Source organism: Clinocottus analis, unplaced genomic scaffold (genome assembly GCF_023055335.1).
Source record: "Clinocottus analis isolate CAN_PGR_092001 unplaced genomic scaffold, fCliAna1.0.p SCAF_3, whole genome shotgun sequence".
NCBI lineage: Eukaryota > Metazoa > Chordata > Actinopteri > Perciformes > Cottidae > Clinocottus > Clinocottus analis.
The window spans coordinates 10002910-10016696 of NW_027176042.1; the positions used below are offsets into that span (position 1 = coordinate 10002910).

At 40.0% G+C, this 13787-nt stretch overlaps 1 protein-coding gene across 1 annotated transcript; it reads right to left on the minus strand.

The window, feature by feature from the left end:
- Nucleotides 1-750: 750 nt before the first annotated feature.
- LOC137796130 (inter-alpha-trypsin inhibitor heavy chain H3-like) lies at nucleotides 751-13570 on the minus strand. Its single transcript, XM_068593831.1, has 22 exons — nucleotides 13444-13570; nucleotides 11347-11382; nucleotides 11232-11255; nucleotides 10046-10203; nucleotides 9863-9967; nucleotides 9616-9778; nucleotides 9320-9430; nucleotides 9068-9196; nucleotides 8817-8933; nucleotides 8551-8719; nucleotides 7410-7535; nucleotides 6800-6981; nucleotides 5339-5524; nucleotides 4621-4760; nucleotides 4293-4453; nucleotides 4053-4082; nucleotides 3740-3919; nucleotides 3330-3443; nucleotides 3034-3235; nucleotides 2365-2540; nucleotides 2168-2279; nucleotides 751-2034 (listed from the first exon to the last, which is right to left on the minus strand). Exons 1-22 carry the CDS (start codon nucleotides 13549-13551, stop codon nucleotides 1893-1895), a joined length of 2871 nt encoding a protein of 956 aa, XP_068449932.1. The 5' UTR covers nucleotides 13552-13570; the 3' UTR covers nucleotides 751-1892.
- Nucleotides 13571-13787: the final 217 nt, after the last annotated feature.

Consider the following 13787-nt stretch of genomic DNA (forward strand, 5'->3'; position numbering starts at 1 on the left):
CACACACACACACACGCACACACACACACACACACACACACACGCACACACACACACCAGTAAAAAAATATTTTAAAAATCCGTCTTAAAGCTGTAACAGACGACATGACCACCACAACAACGGCACAAAGAAAGATAAAAGAAAGAATTACAAGGTGGCATATCTATCCAAGGCACTTTGGTCCAAAGAAAGCAAGCCCACACCAGTCGCTGATTGATATATAGAAATAGAAGTATGTACCTATGAAAAGGAATATCATTTTTTTTTAAAGAATATGATTCAGTTTCAAAGAACCTATAGTAAACTAAATTGTGGCACACTTGTATGTCACAAAAAGCTTTTATTGAAATAGATCAGAACAAAGTAAATCCACATCAATAATTGCTGGATGTGTTATTTTCTTGTTTGAGAGAACCTGCTGTTAAATGTGGGGAAATATACATTGTTTATAAATATACATTTGTAAACAACAAATTAAGTTTATTTTATGTATATATGAATGTCAGAAAGTAATTTACATGTATAGAAATATGCTGAGAAACTTGCAAATCTTGTTTTTGATCAGTCATTATTCTATTTTGTGTTTTTTTGCACACTAAGGGTTTTCTCTTTCATTAATGTATATTTTAGAGGACAACCAATTAGCTGGTGAGTTGAAATCATGTGGGCACACAGCCTTCACCAAAAGCTTTGTACATCGAAACAACTTTGCAGATGTGTTGCTTGCTGTTAAAAATGAAACAAACAAATTGTGATCCTTTGTTATTATCGTTAGAGTGCCACCTTTCTATCCTAAAGTCTTATGGAAAAAGAGTAAATGTTACATAGCGAGAGTAAATGTGCCAAGAGTAAAGGTTACAAAGCGGTCAAATGTGACTTATTGATGATTGACTCTTTCAAAAATGATTGTTCCACTTTAAATTGATTGGAAAACACACATGTAAAAGAATATTAATGAACATAATACAAACAGCATCACCAAGGTTTCATAAGTACTGACTGATTTCTAAATTATAGTCCTCCATTATACTATACTATACCCTCAGAAAACCGCCCACAAGCATCACTCGGCACGCCCTGAAATGGAATCCACAAGGAAGAAGAAAACCAGGTCCCAGCTGGAGGAGAAGTGGCAGAAATGGCTGGAAAAGGACTCAACTGGGAACGAAAGTTGGAAAGAACTGCCAACAACCGAGCGAAATGGAGGACATTCGTCAATGGCCTAAGCACCCAAGAGGAGGAAAGAGCACAAGAAGAAGAAGAACTATGTGGCTGGAGTTTTACACCAGTGTAGAGGTTTCCTCTCTTTTGAGGAGACACTACAGTCACACAGGGCAGATTTTTTTGTGAATCAAGGTGCAGCTGCCAAAGCACAATGAGGCAAAACACTAGTTGTGCCAAGTTCATGTATGTACAAACCCATGGTACCTCAAAGTGAACCCAAAGTGCAAATACATAAAACCCAAATATGCCGGGTTAAGCAAAGTACATGCAGTGCAATTGTAAAAATATAAATACTGATTTAATTGCAAAATGCAGAGAAGTTCATTTGGTATGTGAAATATGCAGACTTATAGAATTATATTAAATCGTAATATTGGAAAGCTCTACCTACCATATGATTGACAAGGTATGATCGATCAGTAAATCCATCGGCCTGCGTTCTCACTTTTACAAACCGCAGACATTATTAGTAACATTGTAATGTTAAGTTATGATTTATAGAATCTGCCAAATATAGAAAAGTGCAATTATCTTGTTTTTTATAATGTTTGTTTCAGCATGTGTGTAATGTTTGAATGAAGACACACTGACTCACTATTATGAGTCAGTTTAACCGCAATAATGTGGCCTCTAGTGCATCGCCTCTGAGATTTTGAAATTACAAGATTCAAAAAGCAGTCTTGAAAAGCCCCGACACAGTGTAGTCTGAGGCTCTTCCATCAATGAGGCCCGCTCCATCGTTGTTAAAAAACCAACAGGGAATATTTTCCCCGTTCTTCACGTCCCCGCTAAAGTCCTTCTGCCAATGTCTGTGGAAGCGAAAATAAAAAAAAACAATGATGAGGTGAGAATATGCAAAAGGAAATACTCTTTTGCCATGCATGCATTGTGTGTGTGTGTGTGTGTGTGTGTGTGTGTGTGTGTGTGTGTGTGTGTGTGTACCTGGTCACGTTGAGTATTTGTCCCTTCACATACATGGTGGCATCTAATTTCTCCTGCGTCTCATCTGGACTCAGTTGTGTCACCTCAAACCCAACCCCGTGGTAGAACTGACCTGGAGGAAAATATCTTTTGTTCAATCAGAAATCAGCAAACCTACCAAGCTATCGATGACATGAAACCTTGTCGCAGTTCTCTACCTAGAAGGCCATGAACAGAGGCAGACAAGTGGTGGCTGTCCAGGGTGTAGAAACCCAGGTAGTCTTGTTGGTCGTGGCGTCTCTTCCAAACTTTTGTGTGTCTGACGATCATAAATGTGACCGAGTGCCTCAGCGTCACTGTCAGGCTGCAGTCCTTAGTTAGCCTGAAGTCCATACTGGAGGGAAACAAAAAACGCTGTAACAAATAGCTGACAGCAAAGTTGTGATTGTTTTGTGTCTCTGTGATTCACAGGAGCCGTGTGGAACAAAGAGAAGATATATCTGTCAAGGTGATGTCAGTATAATTGCACAGAAGATTGCATGTAGGTTTGCTAGTTTACACTTGGTTTTGGTTTTGTAGATTTTCCTGATCCTCTTTGTAATTTAGTGTTTATTTAGATGGAGTTCAATTCATGTTTCCCTCATTGTTGGTATACTCTGGGAGCTGTTTTTTTTTGATGGTCAATGACAATAGTGCATTGTTTTGTGTGTGTATTGTCGGAACCCTTAGTGTGATGAACACAACAAATTAAAATTATTTAAAAAACATTCTCAAATTAAAGTTTAACCTGCCATAAACAAAATAACAAAACACCTATAAGATAATTGTATAAATGATGTAATGTATGTGTCTTTGTATATTATTATTTGCAAGGCTGAGTTACTTACTTTGTTCCTTTGATCGAGGCCGTATCAGACCACAGCAGCTTGATCTGCTTTCCCTCGTGGAAGACTAAGATGTCCTTCGTGCTCACCTCTAGCCTAAGCCCAAGTTTCTGGTGGATGATACCAAAACGGCCAAAGTAGGTGTTGACGTTACCATCCTGAGCGGCTCTCTTCTTACCAATAATTTGGCCGTTCACCACAAAGCCTGATAATAATGACAGATTTTAGTTTTTTTTTCCATTCTTAACGTTTCTCACAAATAAAGAGTATTGTTTTTAAAAAAAAAACTCAGGGCTGACCAGATTTTGGGTCTCGAACCAGGTTGAAAATGGTTCCTGGTTTGTCGTTGATGTTGAAGCATAGAGCGTCATCTCTATCTGGCAGCTCTATTATGAAGTGAGGATCTCCGTCCACTGCAAAAGCATCGTTATTGGACAGAAAAGTATATAACGGTCAACATCAGTGTGTTTGCTATCCTGATTTATTCAGATATGGTGAATCCAAAAACAACTGCAGTAAAATAACAAAAACAAGGTGTCGTATCGTTAGGCCTGATATGGCTGATAAGGAAGGCTATCATGATTTCATTTGAGGTCATAAAACATGACTCCTTGAAAATAGAAGATTTAAGTAAAGTGACATGAACAACAAACGCATAAATATGTTAAAACAATGTAATACTTAAACTACTGCTGCAATAAAGGCTTACCATTTGATTGGCTACGAGAACTACCACCACGGGAGCTGCTGCCACCACGGGAGCTGCTGCCACCACGGGAGCTGCTGCCACCACCGGAGCTGCTGACACCACGGGAGCTGCTGACACCACCGGAGCTGCTGACACCACGAGAGCTGCTGACACCACGAGAGCTGCTAGCAGTCATGAAACCTATTATCGAACATGATGAAAGCCGACTTCAGTAAAATTGTTCAGCCCAAATCGAGATTAATACAATGTGAATATCCTGGTGGAATAAAGGTTGAGGTATTGTTCATAATTAAGTCAAAAGAGAGTGTCGTACCACTTTGTCTCTCTGCTTTCTGTCGCTGGTCTGTGAAACAAGACAACCGTAAGAAAACACACAACACAAAGTTGTCTTTGCTATGTTCTACTTATTGATTCAACAACTTTCTAATTATTTAACTAGGTATGCTATACATTCAAAATTAATAATATACTGGTTTACTATTCAGTTGAGCAGATCACTCACTATCAGCTATTTTCTTCTAACTAATTAGACATGGTCCTCAGATTCCCTCACCCTCAGTCAGTTTATCAGCGATCAGAGGGCCGACTGGTCCGTCCTCAGTTTCCGGCTTGGTGACCACCATGGAGGTGAGAGGGGTGACAAAGTTGTATCTCAGGGACAAGTCCAGTGCCTTGGCTGTCACATTGTCTTTTTCTTGCTGAGTACTAATGTCACTGGGATATTGAGGAGGAAGATGGAGGAGAGTAGTAGAAGATTGTTTAATATGTTTGGCATAAGATGTGCAATAAAAAGCACATCTGTCACAGTTTATGGAGAAGTCTGCTTCAAATCTTAGTGCAGGTACAAACAAAGATGGCTGACACCATTCAGAAGAACAAACCTGTTCTCCAGTAGCTGTTGGATGGTGAGGTAGGCCCAAAGACGTTCTGAAAAATCCCCAAATATGTACTCCTGGTCTGGGTAGATCACATCCAAGTTCACCACACTGGCCTTTCCCTGCACCTGGAAGTCCTCCTCAGGCTGATGGAAGAGGAGGAAGATGAGAGATGTAAGGGCAGGTATTACTGACGAGAGGAGATTCATAGTATCATTTGATAACAAGTCTAATATTCTACTAAACCTTTTCAAAAGTTGACTTAATGTGGGAATATACCCTTTAGTATAGATTTAATTTTCACTATTTAATGTAACGGTAACACTTTATAATAACTACACACTATTAAGCATTAGTAAAGCATAAGTAAACACTTATTCATCATGTATTAAGCATTGTTTCAACATCAACACTCATTAGGATGCAATTCATAAACAGATATAAGTATTTTATTCTTGATTAAAAAGGTTGACTATTATGCGTTTCATGATTGCTATTTCATCCTTTAAAAATGATGAATTCCCCATTTATAAATTAAGTAATATGTTGCAAACGAATTAAGTAAAATATATTGGAAACCAATTATTAAGGACATATAGATGATGGACTAATGGTCAACATGTGCTTCATAAATGTGTTTTAGCTAGTGCACATATTGCTTATTCATTATAATGACCAGATATTGTCGTATGCTTCAATTGACATATTGTTGTCATTTTCTCACCCCGTGGGCGAACACCTCCACCAAGAAGTTATCCATGTTATTGTCCGTCAGCCGACCGGCCACCACGATCTCTGAGCCGTTAAACAACTGGCTGTAGTGGTTTTTGGTCAAGGAGCCCACAGCTTGTTCAGGATAACGCAGGTCTACCTCTAAGAGCAGAGGGGTGGACACCTCCTCATAGAAACCCTGGAACAAAGACACAGTCCAACTCGTACATTGTCTATTTCCTAAATGTCCTTGGATGTGCAAACACACATAAACACACACATGTAAAATGCCGGTTATATATATTTCTTTTCTTTACCTTAACGTTGACCCATGGGGTTTTTATATTGGTGCGGTTCATTTGTAGATTTCTACGATTCTACATTTAGCAGCAGTTGCAGAGACATACCAGCGGGCTGTGGAGTTGGTACCTACGCTAGCTGTTTAGAATAACAGCTGATTGCGGCAAACACAAAATTCACCACAAAATAAAACGTGTTGTCAGCGCTAGCTGCAGCAGCTAGCTCCCCGACAACCACCGCAGATAGCGGGACCAGCTACGGCTCGACGCCCGACTAGGGCAGTGGGGTCGTGGCTCGTTTATGATTTATTACGACTTTTTCTTTCAATTTAGTAGATGCGGCGTATATAAGGTTACTCAGACTTGGAAAGCTAATAACGTGTTAACGCAGCAATTCTTTAACTGCGTTAATAATTTGATCATGCGTTAACTGCATTTTTTTTTTATGCTTATCACTGCCGCACATAGGTGCTGCACTTTAAATCTCTCCCAGAAGGCGTAGTTCAGACCTGGGCGTCTTACGGCTCTCCCAGTCCGTCCCACGTGATGTGAATCAAAAAATGAACACTATGGCAGAGCACTTTAAGTCAGGATCACTTCTGGATCTTTACTCTTCTCTTAAAGAGAAGAACTTTCCTCACATCACAAGATGTTCAGTACACTTGTTCAAGCCAACACAGACTGGACTTTTCTCACTGAGGAAGAAAAACTGAACTGAACTGGAAAAGATGAAAAGCACTTATTGCCTTTGTATAAAGTTAATTCATTGCTGGTCTTTAACATACATTTTTAAGGTAAGCAACATACTGAACATGGACAAAAGAAGGAGTAGCTTGTCCCTAACAGGGACCTTTACTACTGAACACACTGTTTATATTGTTCCCTAATATAATTTAAATGTTTCTTCTGGTACCTGTTCAGAAAAAAAAGAAAAGAGATTAGAAACTATGTATGTATGTATGTTAACTTGCTGTTGCTCCGAGAGTGCCTGTTATTATGTTCTGATAACATTACTTTAAAATAAAAGCAGGCAATATACTAGTTTTAACTTCCTTGTTGAATTTGGCGCATAATGCGATTAATCACAGAAAAATCATGCGATTAATTGGTTACATTTTTTCAACTTTGCCCAGCTCTAATATACACACAGTATATGTTTGCCGTAAATACCCTACCTTGAGTTGAACAGCTGCATCTGAACCCTCAAAGATCCTGCGGGCTGCTCCTTTGTTTTGTCTGGACATCACATCCAGGAAGGAGTAATCCACATCATTTCCGAATCCAAGAGAGAACATAGTCATCTTCCCCCCAATAGCAGAGCGCACATTCTCCTGAATCGTCTTCAGGTTGGACTCCCCTACATGCACACATGCAGGCACACAAGTGGGTTATGTATTAGCCAGTAATGCAAGCCTTGCAGTTTCAACAAGACTAAAGTTACTTAACTTACTTCTAAGTTTTTTCAAACTTTGATTGCTATTGTGTATCAAATTGCTGCATTCACAAATCTGTCGGTTTTAATTTTAAAAGAATATTCATCCAGTCTTTCTTTAAAAACAAACAAAAAAAGGACCAAACCCTATTGACTACTTTCTGACACATTTACTAAATGTGTCTGCACTGTGCACAGAACCAGCTCTTGTTCTTAACTCAGTTACTTACATGTAAGACATGTTTTAAACTGCTGTACTAAATTTACACATAGAGAATTACATATAATATACTATATATATACACACACATATATTTATTTATTTATTTATATACCAAATTAAGACATTTTACCACTGTTTGGCATCCCATCAGTAAGTAAAATAATCATGTCCGCACTCCTCTCTGGAAGGTTTTTATCTTGTCTTTCTCTCTTCAGCATGCTCACTGCCTTCAGTACAGCATTATTGATATTGGTGCCTGAAAGGTACAATACATGATTCAATGAGCAAATGAACATGGACTTTTCTTGAGGGACATTATCCGAGAGGAAATAACACATAACAAAACAGTTCCTGCTTAGCATTATATGAGAAGCTACATACCTCTCTCCTTTTAGTACACTAAATATGAAGCTACCGCCAGCAGGCGGTTTTATTAGCGTAGCATAAAGACTGGAAGCATGGGTTTAACAAAATACAAATATCTGCACTTTTACGTTTACTCCTTAAATACAGTCTCTGTAACACCGCCCCAACGTCAGCAACAATATAAATACTCTCTGCCCGACTCGGCTTGGAGGAATAAGGCAGAAACAATGTGGCGTGAAAAAAAACGCAACGTTGTTGAGAGTCTTGACTTCGTTGGACATAGACTGTTTTCGGAGGACAAAACCGACATTCGCAGCCAGACGAGAATCAGAGCACCGTTAGAGCGCTAAGGTCCCCGGTTTTATTGCTTCCATATCGCTCGATCATCAGCAAAAAGAGATTCATCATCAAACATATCATTGACCATTATATTAAACCAGATAGGACTGATAAAACTGCCCTGCGGGGTCCCTTTTTCTATTCCTACAGCATCAGAAGCACTCGCTCCCACTCTCACCCGTATGAAACGGGATCTTAGAAAATCTTTGATCCAATTCAACATTCTGCCCCGAACTCCAGCATCATACAATTTTAAAACCAATCCCTCTTTCCACAGCCTATCATCGGCCCTCTCTATATCTAGGGAGACAAAAATCACCGCCTCCTTGTTCACAAGAGCATTTTTAATGTCTCTGTCTAGCACTCAGACTGCATCCATTGTTGCTCGTAGTTTGGTTATTGGCCCCTGATCCCAGGGTGGTGCCCCGTTCTTATTATAATATATTAATAATCTTATTTATATTCACAATTTTGTTAATATCAATCATTTTTGTTTTATACTTGCTGATAACCAAACCAAAAGAGCCATATGTCTTAAAACGTGGTACTTTTTGCTTTCCTCTTACCTCCATCGTCTTTTAGTTTCCTGACGAAGGCAATGGCTTCATTCACATATCTCTGTGTTGCTTTGGTCAGCGAGTTCTTCCAGGTGGTAATGGTATTATCAAACAGGATCAGAGCAAAGTGGTCCTCTTCGTGGAGGTCTTTCAGAATGGCTACAAGTGCATCTCGAGTCTGCAAAGGTTCCAAATCCACACATGTAGATATAAGTATATATCACTATAGCATAGCTGTTACAGTATGGGGCTTACCTACACACAACTTGTTTTACCTGTGCAATTTTACTTCCACTCATTGATCCGCTCCTGTCAATCACAAACACCACATTCTTTGGGACTCTGGGCAGGTCAGGTGGAGCGAAGAAGTGCACAAAGTATCCGTTCACAATCTGAGGGGAAATACAGAATATGATTAAGACTAATGTGGAAATATGACACAAGGGCACAACTATGCTCACCTTCAAACACATGGGGGAAAGTACAACTAAGATCAGAAGTAAAAGGCAAAGTGCTGGCCGCTGACCTGAACTTCCCCAAGGCCCTCTTTTTGTCTCACATCATACTTGATGATGAAATCTCCATCAATTATGGTGCCTTCACATCCTGGACATTTCCTCTGCTGCTCCAGCGTTGGTGAGAAAGAGATGTGTGCCTGGGAAAAGAAAGAGATTCATTTCAGTTGACATTTTAGGATGCATCATTAACGCTAACAAAACCATTATAGCGTAATTTTAAGTCTATAAACAACTGGATAGAAATATTTCAAACCCTTTACCTTGTTGCCTGTGACAGTTTTCTCCACCAGGGGGAGCAGCTCATTGGAGAGGAAAGTTGCAGTGGCCTCAACAAAAGCAATGCCCTGGGACTCATAGATGTTTACCACAATCTGTCTCCACACAAACACACACAAACACACACGCACGCACGCACGCACGCACGCGCACACACACACACACACACACACACACACACACAAAATACGACCTTGTGAATTAATGTTTGATGACACAAGTTTCTCCTCGCACTATGCATTCCTAACACAGAACACACACACAGGAAAGCGTGTCCCACCTGAAACTCCTGCACCGGTTGTTTGGGTTTAACTCGAGTCAGGATCTCATACTGGCCTAGTTTCCTCTGAAGGAGCTCCTCGTAGGTCAGAATGAAAGTCACGTTGCTTTTGGCTGCGATGTTGACAGACACTGAAAACGTCTCCATCTTCCTTCCAGAGACTCTGTAATGATGTTCATGTGTTACCTTCATGTGTTGGTCACAGCACCAGCAACAGCCCTCTGTAACATCTTCCTGTCCGACTCACTTGACCAGTCCAGCAGTCTGTCCAGTCGAAACAGCCTTATCGTACTGTTTCTTGGCTTTCTCTTTCTCCTTCACCTGCCCGACATACACCTCACCATCAATTTCCCTGTGAGGAACAAAGACAATTGTCAAAAGGTGAAGAAAGATCTATTGTAAAAGTCAAAAGTACTAGATTCTGACTGACATGCTGAAGTTGGTAATCAAGGCCGTCTTGGGCAGCTCCACATCAAAGAAGATTTCCTGGGAGGAGTTTGCCTTGTTCAGAGCCCTGGAGGTCATGACAGTGTGGGCGAAACGAGACGTCACCGCGCAGTCCACTTTCACGCTGTACACCTCCACCATCTGAGAGGATGGACAGTGTCACATTCTGCTTCTTTCATTGTCATTACCTATTGCCCTCTCTCATCTGTACTGCAGTTACCACATTACTACCAGTCCCAGTCACGTGACCTTTACACCTTCCATTCTCAGCCGAGATCATTGAAGTCACAATGTTGCTTTCCATATAAACATGTACCAGTCTGTCTACTTAATTTCTTTCTCCAGGACCCTCATTTGATTCTGTTCAGCCCCTCATGACAGTATGCCTCTGTATTTTCCTGTTTGCCTTGTCTCCTACTTTCTCCTCCCCTTATTGATACAATTCACCATATGTGACACCGAAAGTGGAAAACTTAACACACTAGTTGAGTAAAATACTTTCTAAAAGGTGTCATCAATGATAAATCATACCCACAAAAACATGTAAAACATCATAGTATAGCAAGACCAGTGGCCAAGAGAACAGGCAGCTTATTTTTGTGTTTACTAAATTGTGGAACAGAGGTCATGAGAACAGTTCAAGAAATATTTATGTCACAAAACCCAGAGAGGTCACTGGGATGTAAACACAAGGCATGTTGAAACTTTTAGAGAAAGGAATAAAGCACAGATGGACAAATCACTTCCAGCATGTGTATTATCTCCAGCAAAGCAAAGAAAAAGGGATAAATACATGGCATTGGTCTCTGCGGGGGCAAGAGCAGAAGAAGAAGCAGAACAAGAGACATCTGGAGCCAATGAGGTTTACGGAGAACGTGCACTTCATTTTGCAAACAGCAACAATACCACTGCTGTGAAATTGAAGCTACCAGTCATCATGTCCACAGCCTTTTGTCGATTGAATTATTATATCCAGGTTTCATTATTCCTTTTTAATGATACATTAACATGAATGTAGACATTTCTTGTGAAAAAGAGTGATTGTACCTTTGTTTTGACTTTAGAATTGTATGTATATACATATATATATATGTGTGCCTGTGTGTGTGTGTGTGTGTGTGTGTGTGTGTGTGTGTGTGTGTGTGTGTGTGTATGAATTGTTTCCTTACGTTTACAGAGGGTGTGCTTCTTTTCTGTAGAAGAAGAAAAAGACAAGCATATGCAGTTTATTTTCAGCAGGATGAAACAGGATGAAACATCAGCATAGGACTTCATTTTTCTTACCGTTATTGACCTGGGGCCTAAAGCTTCTTTAGTTTCCTGGAACACAACATATGACTGCATGATTATTGAGAAAGGAAAAGGAGGATTGGAGAGAGATGTGCGCCAAATTAATAACCATTTACCATCACTATCACATCACGTCACATCATGGCATGTTCGACTATATTTTGTACAACCATTGCATCAGTAGTCCCTTTGTGAGGCTTCCATGCTTTTGATATGGTCCTCTCTTTTTCACAATACATCTTTCAGAGCAAGTTTTGGAGTAGATTGCGTAAGCGAGGTGTGGCTCCCGAATCAGACAAAGAAATTTAGACGGCGTGGGAAAAGAGTTTTGGATGTAAAGGTCACACAACAATCAAGCCAGCAGGAATAAACAGATATCTAGGCAGGCTGGTTGCAACATGAACAAACAGGTGGACCTGTATTTAAATGCATTGCAGTTTGGCAAAATGAGTCTATTAAATTGATATTGAATTGTGCTATTCTTTATGAAATAATGTAATACCCATGACTCTTTAAACATGAGAGTTTTAGTTTTTTCGCTCTGCAGAGTCCTGCTTTTAATCCTTAAATTGCCTCTCTCTTTCACAACACGCCTTTCAGAGAAGGTTTTTCGAGTACCGGTAGATTGCGTAAACAAGGTGTGGCCCCAGAATCAAACAAAGAACATTTAGATGGCGTCAGAAAACAGTTTTGGATGTAAAGGTCACTCAATAATCAGGCTAGCAGGAATAAACAGATACCAGACAGGCTAGTTGCAACATGAACAAAACAGGTGGAGTGTTTTTTATATAAACTGTATGTGGGCAGGTGGCAGAGGCTGAAAAACTCTATGGGGCAACTAGTGGTGTTATGAGAAGGTCTGAAATGACAGGAAATTGTTATTTAAGCGTATATGGTTTGGAGGCCAGTGGAAAAGAGAGGAAGAGTAAAAGAGCAGCTCCGCCGCTTTTTTTTAAAATGTTTTTTCAATTGTGAGATTGTTGATTCAATTCTTTTTAAGCCTTACCGATGAGTTTTTTAACACAAGAGTTTACACAGTGTATGAAAAATAGGAAAAGAGCCCAAAATACTTTTCTTCCCTCATTGACTCTTTTTAATTTGACATGCTCACATAATAGCGATATCTAGTGGCCACCGTCTTCACAGCAGCTCCGTTAATAAAACAAGAAACACCTTTATTGATCTGTACCCTATAACTCTGACTATTTCTGTTCTAGTCTGTATTTATTTACAGAAAAATGTGACATTGCAAATACTGGTAATAGCCTATTCCAGTCCTGTGAGGTGCGTGTGTGGACCCAGCGGCCACCTTTAGCTCATGCGCAAAGAGAAGAAAAATTCAAATAAACACCATCAATTTCAAGAAATCTTAAAAACACAAGTTAGATACTCTTTTAAATTGAACGTAACCACTGTACGCACATGGCGGAGGAGCATCATTTTAAAGATTAGGCCCACTAATAAAGCCGATGTGACGACCAAGGCCACTCGGTGTCATCTAACAACGTGCGCACGTCATATTAAAGAGTCAATTATGGATCAAGAGTATTATTGTCTCCTCTCATATCTACTACTATACCATGTTTTAAAAAAAATATTTGCGCTTCTGTCGTTCATTACAGGCCACAGTGCATCTGACATCACCGATGAACCTGGTTATCACCGACTACATTTTAGTTATGTTTTTTTTCTTCTTCTTCAGAGCGGAATGCGCATGCGCACAGTGGAGAAACTCTACAAAACAAAAATGAGAGAAAAGCCCAATTTACCTTTTTTCTATTATTATAAGTATTGAAATACCAATTCCAAGACAAAAAACTGATCTGTATTTTCTATTTTAAAGCCTACGTACCCCAAAAAAAGACTCGTTTTCTTTTTCGTTCCCAGATTGAATTAAATACCCTCATTTAATTATGTACTTAAACACTTTCTGCTGCCAGACACGCTCAGCACGTCAATTACGACTCTTACAACTGAAAGTGAACGTACATGACTTATAAACTGTGTATGGGCTGCTCGCTGGCCGACCATACATAACAAAACAGATGTGTTTACATGAAAAAGAAGAAAAAAAACTGCAGTTGCAAATACCTGTGTGAGAGCATTTCTGCGAGAAACTAGCAGAGCTCCTCGCGCCTGAGCTGGAAGCCAGATGCACACACACATCCACAGCAGCATGACTCTCCACGGCGCGGCCATAGCTGGGAAACAGTGTCGCCTCTTGTCCGGGAAGCCGAAAACAAGGATGAAGGGAATTTGAGGCATGTGGGGATCAAGTCTTCGCTCTTCCCGTAAGAGTTTTACTCCACCCACACCAGAGCAGGCAGGGGATCTTGTTGTTGTTTGAGTGTTTCTCGTAAATAAATGGACATTCAGCAGCGGGAAGATTTTCGTATTTGCTGCTTTGAGTTCACATATGTCTTGGGGTTTTGTCT